Source organism: Hyla sarda, chromosome 5 (assembly GCF_029499605.1).
Source record: "Hyla sarda isolate aHylSar1 chromosome 5, aHylSar1.hap1, whole genome shotgun sequence".
In the NCBI taxonomy this organism is placed as follows: Eukaryota; Metazoa; Chordata; class Amphibia; order Anura; family Hylidae; genus Hyla; species Hyla sarda.
The window spans coordinates 117,215,706-117,230,245 of record NC_079193.1 but is presented as its reverse complement, the minus strand read 5'-3'; the positions used below and the strand labels follow the sequence as shown (position 1 = coordinate 117,230,245).

The following is a 14,540-nucleotide window of genomic DNA, read 5'->3' as shown; positions in this document are numbered from 1 at the left end:
GAGTGCTGAAAGGGAGGGGGGGTTCAGCCATAGCTCAACTCACACTGAACTGCTCTGGGCTGTGTGTAGCATAGTGAGTGTGGAAGTTCTCCCCTGTATTTCTTCAGATGATTTCATGCCTGCTGGGAAACACCCCTTCCCAGTCTGTGAATCTGACTGAGACTGAGCAGAAAATACAGAGCAATATATCAAGTAGGGATCGACCGATATTGATAACCGATAACCTGTGAACGTTCAGGCCGATAGCTGATAACTTATACCGATATTCCGTGCATTTTAATTGAACAGTTAATTAGAACACCGGGGATGGGGGAGGCAATGGGGCAGCGACGGCAGTCACTGGCCAGAGGATAGGCAGGGGGAGGCAATGGGGCAGCGGTGGTGGTTGGACTCAGGACCCCAGGACAGGCAGGGGGAGAGAAACGGGCGGCGGTCTCTGGCCCCGCAAAAGCCGCTGCAGTTCATTGATTTAAAGCGTCCACATTATCGGCAAGGTAGTTGCCGATACCGAAAACGTCGAATCGTGATAGAATACTAAAAACTAATAAAAGTAGGGGGTGGTTTAAGAGGTTAAAGAGTATCTGTCATGATCTTGATACATTTTTTATAAAGACCATGTATATATTTACGTCCATTGCCTGCTCCTGTTATATGAAGCATGCTCAGGAGCTGATCGTGCTTCATACCAAACCATACTCTCATTTGCAATCAAAGACCAACAGCTAATGCTGGACAAGGTTGATCAGGCTGATGTCCAGTAATAACCCTTTAGATGCCACTATCAACTTTCTCTTAAATGGGAGAAAAGTTATCCTAGCTCGCTCAGTGGGCTGTTTGGGGCTGACACAGTGAAATTGTGGCATCCCAAACAGCTGAGAGGACTGCAGAGGGTCCCTTACCTGCCTCATTGCCGTCTGATCGGTGCCTTGGTTAGCTATGGCAGGCTGGAATAGTTGAGCACCGGTAACACTGATCTATGCTATGACAGGGCATTGTTCAGTGTCCCTATGGGGACTAAAAATTGTAATTAAAAAAAGTTAATAAATGTGGCTTCCCATAAAAAAAAAAAATTAACAAAAATAAACATATATGGGATATTTCCATGTGAATAAATGTCAGAACTATAAAAATATAATGTTAATCACACTACACGGTCAGTGGTGTACACGTAAAAATACCAAATTCCAGAATTGCTTATTTTGTGTAACTTTGTATACCCTAAAAAATTTATCAAAAGCGATCAAAAAGTCCCATCAAAACAAAAATGGTCGATTAAGTGTAGAGAAGGGGGGGGGGGGGGGTGTAGTCCTCAGGTGTACTACTGTGGCATATTGAGGTCAGGATAGAGGTAGAGAAGGGAGAAAGATACGAGGGGCAGGGGGGTAGGCATGGGAATTGGGGATAGTGTGTGTCAGAGAAAAAGGTGGTCAGACCGAATTAAGTTGATTTAAATTATTTATTTATATATGATAATGGTGAGATACAGTGGGGAGGTTTGCTGGACCCTAGTAACTGCCTGCCTGTTCACTAAACACATTAAAAAAAATAATGCAAAAATGTTCCCATATATCGCTGGAAATATCAATCTGTAGTTATGATTGTGCAAACTATTAACCCGTTTATGCAGGATCAGGTACATGTACCTGATGATTAACAGTGACTTCCCGCAACATCAGGTACATGTACCTGAAGGAAATAAACAGTCACAGCACCGCCGGCGCTCTGCAAAGTGAGAGCTCCTATCTATCCATGTCTATTACAGACATAGGCATAATTCAATGGATTACAGATGTGTACTCCATTGAATTATGTGTATAATAATAAAAAAAAAAAAATTGTGAAATAAAAGTTAAATGAAAACAGTCAGATATTTTCTCCCACACTATCCACACTACTGTGGGAGACGCTGATTAAAACTAGCCCTACCTCGCCCGGATCCACCCGGCCGTTCGCCCGCAATTGTAGTTTTATTCTATGTGTATATCTTGCTGTATCTGGCTTCTGCAGGTTAACTGGCACTGACATCAGCGCCGCTTATGAATATTCATCCCATCTACCTCTCTTCACCGCGCCTAACTGGAGGGGGGGATAAATATTCATAAGCGGCGCTGACGTCAGCGCCAGTTACCTGCAGAAGCCCCACCTGTGCCAGTTACAGCAAGATATACACCTAGAATAAAACTACAATTGCGGGCGAATGGCCGGGTAAGGTAGGGCTCGTTTTAATTTAAAGGGTAGCTCCCACCATCACAAATTTTTTTTCTTTTCTTTTTTTCTTTTTTTTTTTTCTGTCCCATCTATCCCTAACCCCCTCCCTGCCTTTAATAATTTTTTTTTTTTTTTTACATATTAAAAATCCTTTGTCTGCCTGGAAGCGTGCTCACTACCAGGCAGACTTCCCCAGCAGGCACCACGTCACTAATGCCTGCTGGGGCCGGCACTTCCGCCCGTAGTTCACCTATACAGGGGTCCTCCAGCAGTTTCCCCACTGCAACTCCCAGCTTGCCCTGACATCTATTGGCTGTCGGGGCATGCTGGGAGTTGTAGTGGGGAAACAACTGGAGGCACCCTGTATAGGTGAACACTGGAGCACATACCGTTCCCCGCCGCGCAACCCGCCCCTGGCCCCGTTGCGCCGCTCAACTCGCTCCCCCTTAGTTCACCCAGAGTACTCCTTCCCCGCCGCGCAGACCGCAATCCCCCCCCCCCCCCCCCGGCCCCGCCGCTTCGTTCAACCCACTCCCCCTCAGTTCACCTATTCAGTGTCCCTCCAGGCTTCCCCACTACAACTCCCAGGGCATGCTGGGAATTGTAGTGGCGAAACTGGAGGCATACTGTATAGGTGAACAGTATACATAATACTTGAACATATACATAATACAGTGAACATAATACTTTACCTTGTCCACCAACCTGCGCACGTCCTCTTCCTTCAAAGCGCTCACTCCCACCTGTCTGATTGACTGGTGGGTGCGAGCACAGCAGTGATTCAATTTTGACTCGTTGCCAGGCTTCAACGAGTCGAAATTCAGTGGTGACGTCACTGCTGAATGCATTCGGCCACTAGGAGGGCGACCCCTAGTGGCCGAATTTAAAAGTGATTAACATCACTTTTTTTAATGAAACTAGATTAGAGATATGTTGTAATACTTAAAAAGTACTACAACATATCAATTTTTTGTTTTCATGCCAGTGCCCATTTAAATTTTTTTTTTATACTAACATGCTGGTGTTGCCCCATACTTTTCATTTTCACAAGCGGTAAAAGGAGAAAAAGACCCCTAAAATGTCTAACGTAATTTCTTCTGAGTACGGAAATACCCCATATGTGGAAGTAAAATGTTCTGCTGAAGAACTACATAGCTCAGGAGTGAGAGCGCCATGTACATTTGAGGCCTAAATTGGTGATGTGCACAGGGGTGGCTGATCGTTACAGCGGTTCTGACATGAACGCAAAACAAAAAAAACCACACCCCTCACGGAATGTAACAAGGGGTGCGGTGAGCATTTACCCCCCCACAGGTGTCTGACAGATTTTTTTAAACAGTCGTCCGTAAAAATGAAAAATTAAATTTTTCATTTGCACAGCCCTCTGTTCCGAAGATCTGTCAAATGCCAGTGGGGTGTAAATGCTCCCTGCACCCCTTATAAAATTCTGTGAGGGGTGTAGTTTCCAAAATATGTAATGTGTTATTTATTTTTTACTGTTCTGGCATCATGGGGGCTTCCTAAATGTGACATGCCCCCCCAAAAAAAAACAGTTCAGCAAAATTCGCTCTCCAAAAGCCCAATGTCGCTCCTTCCTTTCTGAGTCCTCTAGTGCACCTGCAGATCACTTTACATCGCCTTACTCAAGAGAAATGGGGTTACAAATTTTGTGGGGCATTTTCTCTTATTATTCATTGTGAAAATGAAAAGTCTGGGGTAACACCAGCATTTTGGTGTTAAAAATCACATTTTTCATTTTCACGTCCCACTTTAACGAAAGTTCGTCAATCACATGGGGGGTTTTAAGGCTCACTGGACCCCTTGTTACGTTTCTTGAGGGATGTAGTTTCCAAAATGGTATGCCATGTGTTACTTTTTTGCTGTTCTGGCACCATAGGGTTTTCCTAAATGCGACATGCCCCCCAAAAACCATTTCAGCACAATTTGCTTTCCAAAAGCCAAATGTGACTCCTTCTCTTCTGAGCATTGTAGTTCGCCCGCAGAACATTTTACATCCTAACATGGGGTATTTCCATACTCAGAAGAGATGTGGTTACAAATTTTGGGGGGTGTTTTCTTTCTAAAAATGGTAAATTTGGGGGGGAAAAAAACTGCACTTTAGTGAGAATTTTTTTTTTCATTTACACATCAGACTTTAACGAAAAGTCGTCAAACACCTGTGGGGTGTTAAGGCTCACTGGACCTCTTGTTACGTGCCTTGAGGGGTGTAGTTTCCAAAATAGTATGCTATGTGTTTTCTCCTTTTACCCCTTGTAAAAATTCAATAACTGGGTCTACAAGAACATGTGAGGGTAAAAAAATGAAGATTTTGAATTTTCTCCTTCATTTTGCTGCAATTCCTGTGAAACGCATAAAGGGTTAACTAACTTTCTGAATGTCTTTTTGAATACTTTGAGGGGTGCAGTTTTTATAATGGGGTCACTTATGGGGTATTTCTAATATGAAGGCCCTTTAAATCCACTTAAAAACTGAACTGGTCCATGAAAAGTTCAGATTTTTAATCCCATTGAACACCTGCAGAGAGAATTTAAAATTGCTGTTGGGAAAAGGCACCCTTCCAATAAGAGAGACCTGGAGCAGTTTGCAAAGGAAGAGTGGTCCAACATTCCGGCTGTGAGGTGTAAGAAGCTTATTGATTTCAGTTATTTTGTCCAAAGGGTGTGCAACCAAATATTAAGGGACCGTAATTAGGAATGTGAGGATTTTTTGTTGGACCTTGCTAACAAATAAAGCAAGGAACTGCATAGATTCATCAGTGGAGGGTCACAAAGCCATAGAGCACACCGGAAGAGTCATCAGCACTCTAAACGCGAGCAAACTGCGTACAGTAATTCTAAATGAGCTCTATGTCCATACAGTGTGGAGAAGGCTACCACGAGAGTCATCTGCTAGAGAAGACTTTGAACCTGCCAGAGCCTAGTGCTGTGACCTTTTCCAAAGAATATGTGGTATTAATTTTGCAAACAACCAACGTGAGATCAGGTACTGATGGGATCCTCCAGCTGCTTGTGAGTGTAGTTTTAGCAATAATACAAATGATCCAAGAGTTCCCGTTAAGAGGAAGGTATATAATGCAAATCAATATACAGTAGTACAAGCTGTAGCGACCAATTTACTTGGCAGTGTAATATAGAAGACGTCAACATTTACAGGCAACCCAAAAGGGCTGAATAACAGGGCAATTCCAAAGAATATGGTACAGAGTACCTTTTTATGCCCACGTCCTCACCAACATTCCCTGGTTGGACTTTATGGACGTATGTCTTTTTTCAACCATACTAACTATGTAACATATCTTCTTAAAATTTTGTCTGGGGGTAAAATACCAGTGGAGTATGGTCTTAAAGGCAGATGCAACATATGAGGAGCATTGCCAGTCAGAGAAAGTCAAAGCCAAGCCTAGCTCGCTCTCCCAAATACTAAGTGGGTAACTTTTTTATGACATTTGTCAGTCTGGAGTAGATAGGTGTAAAGGGGTTTTAGGCCCTTTAATATTAAGATAGCAGTAACATAGGGTAAACTTATCGGGACCAATAGGGGATGGAAATAAGTTGTTCAGGAAGTGACAGACCCTCATGTACTTGTAGAAATCCTTTATAAGCTATATTATATGTGCAATGAAGGGATTTAAAGGGTTGGAGACCATGGTTATCATAGAAGTGTCTGACATGTGTAAACCCCTTGAGGGACCAGGAATTAATCATCCTCATTAATGAAAGAATCTGATATTATCTATACAACCGGATTAGGGCTGGGCGATATTACCAAATGTGTATCACTGTATTTTTTTATTTAACTTACGGCGGTTCACCGGTATATAACGGTATTTTCTCACCCCCCCCCCCCAAATCATGTACACCCGCCAGCACTGTTCTGCTCCCCCCCAATTAATGATCAGCCCAGCGGGGTACTACTCACAGATGTCAAGCACTGCCCCCCCACTGTTGGGGGCCGCCGGCGATGGCACTCACTGTACGCCAGTGGTCTCCAACCTGCGGACCTCCAGTTGTTGTAAAACTACAACTCCCAGCATGCCCGGGCATGCTGGGAGTTGTAGTTTTGCAACAGCTGGAGGTCCGCAGGTTTGATACCACTGCTGTACGCTGTATACCTATGCCTGGGCTGCAAAAGATACAGAAAATAAACTTTTAACTCACCCACCTCGGCCGCACGCTGGGGACGGGGGAGAAAAGCCGTCAGCCTATCACCGTCCAGCTTCTTACATGACAGTGGGCTCAGTCTATCACTGGCAGGGGCGGGACATCGCTCTGGCCGGTGATAGGCTGACGGCTGTCCGACGTTCCAGGGCTGACGTAGGCAAGTTAAAAGTTTATTTTCTTTATCTTTTGCAGCCGGCATAGGGATACAGCGTACGCCAGTGGTCTCCAACCTGCGGACCTCCAGCTGTTGCAAAACTACAACTCCCAGCATGCCCGGACAGTCCTGGCTGTCCGGGCATGCTGGGAATTGTAGTTTTGCAACATCTGGAGGTCCGCAGGTTGGAGACAACTGGCGTACAATATAGAGTTCCAGCGCCGGTGTCGGCCCGCAACAAAGAGGAGGAGGGCAGTGCTTGACATATGTGAGTAGTACCCCGCTGGCTAGTCTGATAAATAATTGGGGGGGAACAGAACAGCTCAGGCGGGTCACATAGGATTAGTTCCCCGATGTGGGGACAGCGCTGGGCTGATAATTCATTCCCAAGGGGGAGGGGCCCAACCGGTGTTGCGGTATGGGATAAAATTCATATCATGCAGCCCAAAAATTTCGGTATGAACCGGTATACCTCCCAGCCCTAAACAGGATGATGAGTCTTGCAGCTTTCATGGAGGTACAAAGGAAGGCTATGAACTATGCAGGAGTATTGTTTAAATTTACAGATTGTACCACCACAAAGCCTTAAAAGACAAGTATCATGTAAAAAGTATCCCTTATCCGAAGGCTCTCCTTCATAGTGGTGCGTCATGACCTCCGCCCAAGAGGGGGCCGCCACGCCCCCTCTATAAAGCTCTATGGGAGAGCCGAAGATTGCCGAATTGCTCTCTCATAGAGCTATGTGGTGGGGGTGTGACGCGCCACTGTGAAGGAGAGATGGGGCTCCAAACAGGAGATTGCGGGGGGCCCCAGCGCTCTGACCCCCTGTGATCTAAAACTGTATCCTTTCTCCTTCAGATAGGGGATTTTTTTTTTTTCATTATGATACTTGTCCGGACGATTTTAAGGGGCCTCTACAAAGTCTTTTGTGTATTTTTTAAAACTTTTAATTTAAAAAAAACCTTTTTACTCTGATATTTATTTTAGTGAAGGCTGGAGGTATGAGAATTGTACAGAAGCATCCACATACTCCCCATGGTGATACTAAGGAGGATAAAAAGGAAGAAGAGGAGAACTGGGAAAGTGGTACAGTGTAAGTATTCTCACCTGTGTGTATTGGATTGTTATATACAGGGTTTTTTTTTTTTTTTTCTTTTTTTCTTTTTCTCTGTGCGGTTTGACTTAACTATTTTTCAATGGTGCTACCATCACTTTCTGTTTTGAGATGGTTGAGTCTTAAAATCGTGAGGGTTCTTGCAGACGAATGGGTTTTTTTTTTTTTTTTTTTTTTTTTTACTTTTAACCTCTGAAGGACATACAGGTATGCTCCTGCAGCAAAATCATGGGTCCTGATCAGCTGAGTGTATGGTGGGAGAGCTCTGTCTCTTCACCATCTGATCGTTGGTCTGATGTTGCAGCCAGGCTCTGCATACTTGAGCAGCGGAGTTCCAATAAGACTAATCAAAGCCCAGCATTGAATAGTGTATGCAATCGCAAGTTTGCATGTTATAACTCCCTATGGGGATAAAAAAAGACAATAAATGTGAATAAGCCCCTCACCTAATAAGTTTGAATCACTCCCCATTCCTTTATTTTATATAAAATAATGTAATCAAAAGTAAACGTGTGGTATCACCACGTGCATAAGTGTCCAAACTATTAAAATATAAGGTTAGTTAAACCTCACAGTCGAAGTCCAAAATTGCGCTTTTTTTTCTTCTTCTTCTTCTTCTTCTTCTTCTTTTTTTTATTTATTTTTTATTTATTTTTTTTTTTATGGTATATAAACTGACCAAAAAACAATGTATAAAAGGTGATCAGAAAGTCCAATCAATACAAAAAATGGTACCAATAAAAACTACCAATCACGGCACAAAAAATTATCCCTCATATAGCCCCGTATTTGGAAAAATAAAAATTTATAGGGGGAGATTGATAAGAACCTGTCCAGAGAAAAAGTTGCTGAGTAGACCATAGCAACTAGAGATGAGCAAAGTTACAGTAATTCGATTCGGCATGAACCTCATGGCTCAGCGGTTGCTGTCTTTAGCCGGCATAAATTAGTTCAGCTTTCAGGTGCTTGAGTGGGCTGGAAAAGGTGGATATAGTCCTAGGAGACTCTCCTAGGACTGTATCCACTTTTTCCGGAGCACCGGAAAGCTGAACTTATGCCGGCTAAAGTCAGCAACCGCTGAGCCGCGAGATTCGTGCCAAATCGAATTACTGTAACCTCGCTCATCTCTAATAGCAACCAATCAGATTGCTTCTTTCATTTTTCAGATTCCTTTTCAAAAATGAAAGAAGCGATTTGTTTGGTTGCTATGGTCAACTCAGCAACTTTTTCTCTGAGCAGATTATGATAACTCTCCTCCATAGATTTTCACATCGATTGTAATTAAATCAATATTTTCATAAAAAGCACAATTATTGATGCCAAAATCAAGCCCTTAGGATTCTTATAAGAGGAGGAGGGAAAAAAACGAAAATTGGCCTGGTCCTTAAGGGTTAAATATATCTTATCTCTAATCGCTCTCTTATCTCTCTCTCTTAGCGCTCTGTCTCATCTCTTAGCGCGCTGTCTCATCTCTTAGCTTGCTCGCTCTGTCTCATCTCTTAGCTCGCTCGCTCTGTCTCATCTCTTAGCTCGCTCGCTCTGTCTCATCTCTTAGCTCGCTCGCTCTGTCTCATCTCTTAGCTCGCTCGCTCTGTCTCATCTCTTAGCTCGCTCGCTCTGTCTCATCTCTTAGCTCGCGCTCTCTGTCTCATCTCTTAGCTCGCTCTATAATTATTTTTATTTTTTTATAAAGGAAAACTGTGAGCCTGTTCACCCACACTATAACCAGGCGTTTAGTGTGGTTGAACAGGAGCCCTATGAGGGATCATTGACTAAAATACGTACCTTTTGATCTGGAGATATGTCCCACCAAAGATCCACTGCTAGACTGCGTGCTGGAGCTGGGCCCAACTTCTCAATTTGCATATTTGTTTGACTCCACGTCAGACTGGACGTGAAGTTGCTGGTTCCGTGAGTTCATGCGCCACCAGTGGGGACAATAGCAGTGAACAGATCACAGTAGTGGCAGGGTGGAAGTTATAAGGAGTGACAGTCAGATGGCTCATGGCCCTATAATGATTACAGGGCCTGGTTGTCACAGATTTGCCAGGCTCCTGAATGGCATATAATCTGATTTAGTACTAAAATGTTTATGGCCGTTGAGGAGTCCGGGAAACCTGTGTGTGACAGACATTAGGTTGCAGTTCCCCCACATTAGGTTGGCAGTATAGTCCCCCCCACATTAGTTTACAGCCCCCCCCCCCTCCACATTAGGTGCAGTATAGTTCCCATATACAGTGTATGGCTGGAGGCTGTATGTCTGTGTATTGCCTCACAGTGCTCTGTCCACCACTCCTCCAGTCAGGGGTCACGACCTACTGCTATGGCCTGTAGGCCATAGCAGTAGGTCCCGGGACTGAAGGAGCAGTGGTCGGAGCACCGAAGCTGAAGTGTAGCTGGTAACTTACCATGTCGGCCAGCGTGCGTTGTCCTCCTTGATGCTCTGTTCCTATGGGCGCACGCACGGTACGTCAGTGATGTCCCTGCGTGCGCTACCTCCCGGCGGCCTCTGCGCTTTTAAAGTTAACGCAGGGCCGCAGAAAGGTAACCGGCACATCCTTGTGACTCGAAAATATATTTCGGGACACAGGGATGTCCCGGTTTGCCCCACCTTAACGACGCCCTGAGCATCGCAGGAGTCCAGCGCCGGCTGAGTGCATCAAAAGGCATCCATGGCTAACTATTGCCGCGTGCCCACAAAGGGGGCTCGGCGTGCCACCTGTGGCACGCGTGCCATAGGTTCGCCATCACTGATATAGAGGCTTTAGATGCACGTTCCCAGACAATTTTCTGTTGAGGAAGGGAGATGTGAGTTCAAAACCTCCTCCCAACGGCTCATGTATTTATGTGAAGGGTCCCCAGCATCTGCAGGGGAATTCAATATAGCATACATGTCAGAGAGGAGACCCTTAGCCATTGGGCCCTGATGACATAGCTGTTCAAACTTCGTCTGTAGAGATACCACCATCGAGCTCAGCTTGGAAATCGTGATGTTCCACACCTGAATATAATGGCGCAGAGGAGGGAAGTCCATACCTCGTCATCAGTTGATCAAAAGATCGCTAGAAGTGGCTTGCCACCAAGATGCTTATAGCAAAGTTTTGGAAGAGGGCTCCCCCCCCACCCCGGGCCAATGATTACATGATCTTCTAGCCTGTGTGTGGGAGATTTGATCCCTGGAGTCCCTTATCGCTTCCCTAAATAAATAACCTTTTTAGGTATTTATGCCCCCTTCTGTTCTTTGTTTTTCTTTTTGTTATGTCTGATGTGTGTGGTATGTTGATTTTATGTTGAATGTGTTTTTTATAGTTTTTTTTTTTTTTTTCCCCCCATATTTTGCTGTTATGGATATAGTCTTGATAACCTTAATTGCCAACAGTGTAACACCCTTATTGAGTTATTCTAATGGATCAGCTCGTTGCTTCGGTTTTGCATTGCTTCTTACTATCTGTACCCTATGGTTGGCTTCTATGTTTGTTTGTACATTTTCAGTGTACTGTGCATTCATTGATGTTTATTTCCTTTTTGTATTTAAAAACTCATTTAAGAAAATATTACACTCAAAACAAGAAACAAGAGAGCATGTCCCACAAATGATGCATTGTGTAGAAAATAAATTGCAAATTACAAATTTTTTTTTTTTTTTCCCCTATAACTTTGTTATCATTCGAGCTACGCAATAATGACTTAAGTTACTCCCTATTGCCCTGGTGCAGTGGTTCTTAACCTGGGTTCAATCGAACCCCAGGGGTTCGGCGGGGGAGGTCAGACAGGACAGGCAAACCAAGCAATTGCTTGGGGCCCCGAGCAGAGCCGGTGTTTGCCCGTCCTGTAGCAACGGGGCAATTCCCCCCCCCCCCCAATCACTATTAACTCCCTGCGGCCCCGCGTTAAGTTTAAAAATGCAGGGCCGCTGGGACATAGCGCACGCCGGGACATCACTGGCGTTCTGTGCGTGCGCCCATGGAAAGGAAGGCGCCGAGGACCGGAGGATAAAGAAGGAGGAAGACGCGCGCTGGCCAGCTTGGTAAGTGACCAGCGGCACGTCATCTTAGGTACTCCGACCACCGGTCCTGAGACCTACTGCTATAGCCGGAGTGGTGGTCAGAGCAGTGAAGTGGGCAGTACACAGGCATACAACCTCCAGCCATACACTGTATATGGCTGGAGGCTGTATGTCTGTAGGGGTACACTGCCTACATCAGTGGTCTTCAACATGTTGCTAAACTATAACTCCCAGCATGCCCGGACAGCCGTTGGCTGTCCGGGCATGCTGGGAGTTCTAGTTTTGCTACATCTGGAGGTCCGCAGGTTGAAGACCACTGGCCTACATAATGTGGGGGAACGCTGCCTGCCTAATGTGGGGGAACACTGCCATTGTTGCGAAAATTACATGAGTGGCACTTGCCAAGGTAAAGCCGTTCATTTCTGAACTGGTCTCTGAAAGACAACAGCAGAAATCATACTGATTTGCAGTAAATATTCATTATATTTTTGTGTGAAAATCATGTTTTCATGGTTTTGTTCTTATTGGTTTTGTTCATTTTGTGCACCTATGTAAAAATATATACTTAAATATAGGGATTGACCGATATCGTTTTTTTTTAGGGCCGATACCGATAATCGGTGCAGGTTAGGGCCGATAGCCGATAACTTATACCGATATTCCGGTATAAGTTATCGGCTATTTAACCCCCTGCGACACCGCTGCAGATCATTGATTTAAAGCGGGCGCTTGAAATCAATGATCTGCAGTGGCTTTTGCGGGGCCATAGGCCGCCGCCGCCACCACCCGCTTCTCTCCCCTTACCTGTCAGGGTGGTCCGGGCCATCCATCCATCGTTCCTGTAGCGTCCGGGGGCGTTCCGGGTGGAGGGTGGTCTGGTCCGGGCTGTCCTTCTTCTCCGGCGGTCATCTTCTCCACTCCGGGCAGGCTCCGGCCTAGTACGCTGCATAGACGTCGCTGCGCAGTGACGCCCGTGCGCAGCGACGCACCTGACGTCACGGCGTAGCGGCGTCTATGCAGCGTGGAGTGGAGAAGAAGACCGTGGGAGAAGGACAGCCCGGACCGGACCACCCTCCACCCGGAACGCCCCCGGACGCTACAGGAACGATGAATGGATGGCCCGGACCACCCCCATTATGGGTAAGTTTAATTTTTTTTATTGACTGGGAGGGTGGGGGAGGGGCCCGACCGGTATAGCGGTATGGGAAAAAATCCATACCGGTATACCGCCTAGCATCACGGTGGGGGGTGAGGTGGGTCGGCGGTGCGGTGCGGCGGGTCGAGGGGGTGGCGGTCGCGGTGCGGTGGGGGCGGGGCATTATCGGCTTATCGGCAAGATAATTGCCGATACCGATAATGCCCAAAATCGTGATTATCGGCCGATAATATCGGCCATACCGATAATCGGTCGATCCCTACTTAAATATATACCTCCTATGTTTTGAATTTGAAAAAATCATTTTATTATTCCAATTAAGAGGGGTTCGGTGAATGCGCATATGAAACTGTACTCCACTGCCCCAGCATTCGGAACATTTTGTTTAGAACACTGGGTATGGGCTGCGGGGTTCGTGACGTAACGACACCTGCACCCAGCATTTGGAATAAAATGTTACGAGCACTGGGCCAGTGGAGTACCAATTTTAAGGGGTCAAAGAAGCAAAAATGAAAACACAAACTATGTAAATATGGGTATTGTTGTAATCTTATTTACTAGAGATGAGCGAACTTACAGTAAATTCGATTCGTCACAAACTTCTCGGCTCGGCAGTTGATGACTTTTCCTGCATAAATTAGTTCAGCTTTCAGGTGCTCCGGTGGGCTGAAAAAGGTACAGTCCTAGGAGACTCTTTCCTAGGAATGTATCCACCTTTTCCAGCCCACCGGAGCACCTGAAGGCTGAACTAATTTACGCAGGATAAGTCATCAACTGCCGAGCCGAGAAGTTTGTGACGAAACGAATTTACTGTAAGTTAGCTCATCTCTATTATTTACCCATAGAATAAAATTTTAAAATGATCAAATTATGGTAAAATGAAAGGTGTCACTGCAAAGTACATTTGGTCCTGCAAAAAAAAAAAAAAAAGAGAGAGGGGAAAAAAAAGCCATTTTTATATGGCCCTGTGGATAGAGAAAGAAGAGTTATGCAAAAATGAAAGAATGTGTCCTCAAGGAGTTTTGTTCATCACGGTGGGCCTGTACATCCCACAGTACGCTGTTTGATGGATAGAGGAAATTTAAATGGCCGCACAAAAGATTAAATCAGATGATAAACATTAGGGACCGACCGATATCGTTTTTTTTAGGGCCGATAATCAGTGGAGGTTAGGGCCGATAACTTATACCGATATTCCGGTATAAGTTATCGGCTATTTATCCCCCCGCGACACCGCTGCAGATCATCGATTTAAAGCGGGCGCTTTAAATCGATGAACTGCAGTGGCTTTTGCGGTGCCATAGACCGCCGCCGCCACCTGCTTCTCTCCCCCTGCCTGTCCGGGGGTCCTCCTGAGTCCTATTACGCCACTTCTGGCTCCTGCTGCGTTCTGCATTATGCTGTGCGTGGCGCGACAACGCAGGACTCAGCAGGAGCCAAAAGTGGCGTGGATCCCGGGCCCTGGGAATAGGTAATTATAAAACCGGGGATGGGGGAGGCAATGGGGCTGTGGTGGTGCGGTGGGGGGGTGCGACGGGGGGCATTATCAGCAAGGTAATTGCCGATACCGATAATGCCCAAAATCGTGATTATCGGCTGATAATATCAGCCAAACCGATAATCGGTCGATCCCTAATAAACATGGCCACGGTATGTCTGTTTATGCAATACTTGGTCTGCCTGAGCATTTACCTTGTATTTATCTTGTGATTTTATCTGGG

At 45.5% G+C, this 14,540-nt stretch overlaps 1 protein-coding gene across 2 annotated transcripts in view; it reads left to right on the top strand.

The window, feature by feature from the left end:
* Positions 1-14,540, top strand: part of DAP (death associated protein) — a 59,190-nt gene that overhangs the window by 14,956 nt on the left and 29,694 nt on the right. For both annotated transcript variants that reach the window (XM_056520146.1, XM_056520144.1), the window contains exon 2: positions 7,531-7,636. In XM_056520146.1, the coding sequence (XP_056376121.1) occupies positions 7,531-7,636 (106 nt within the window). The remainder of the gene's footprint in view (positions 1-7,530; positions 7,637-14,540) is intronic.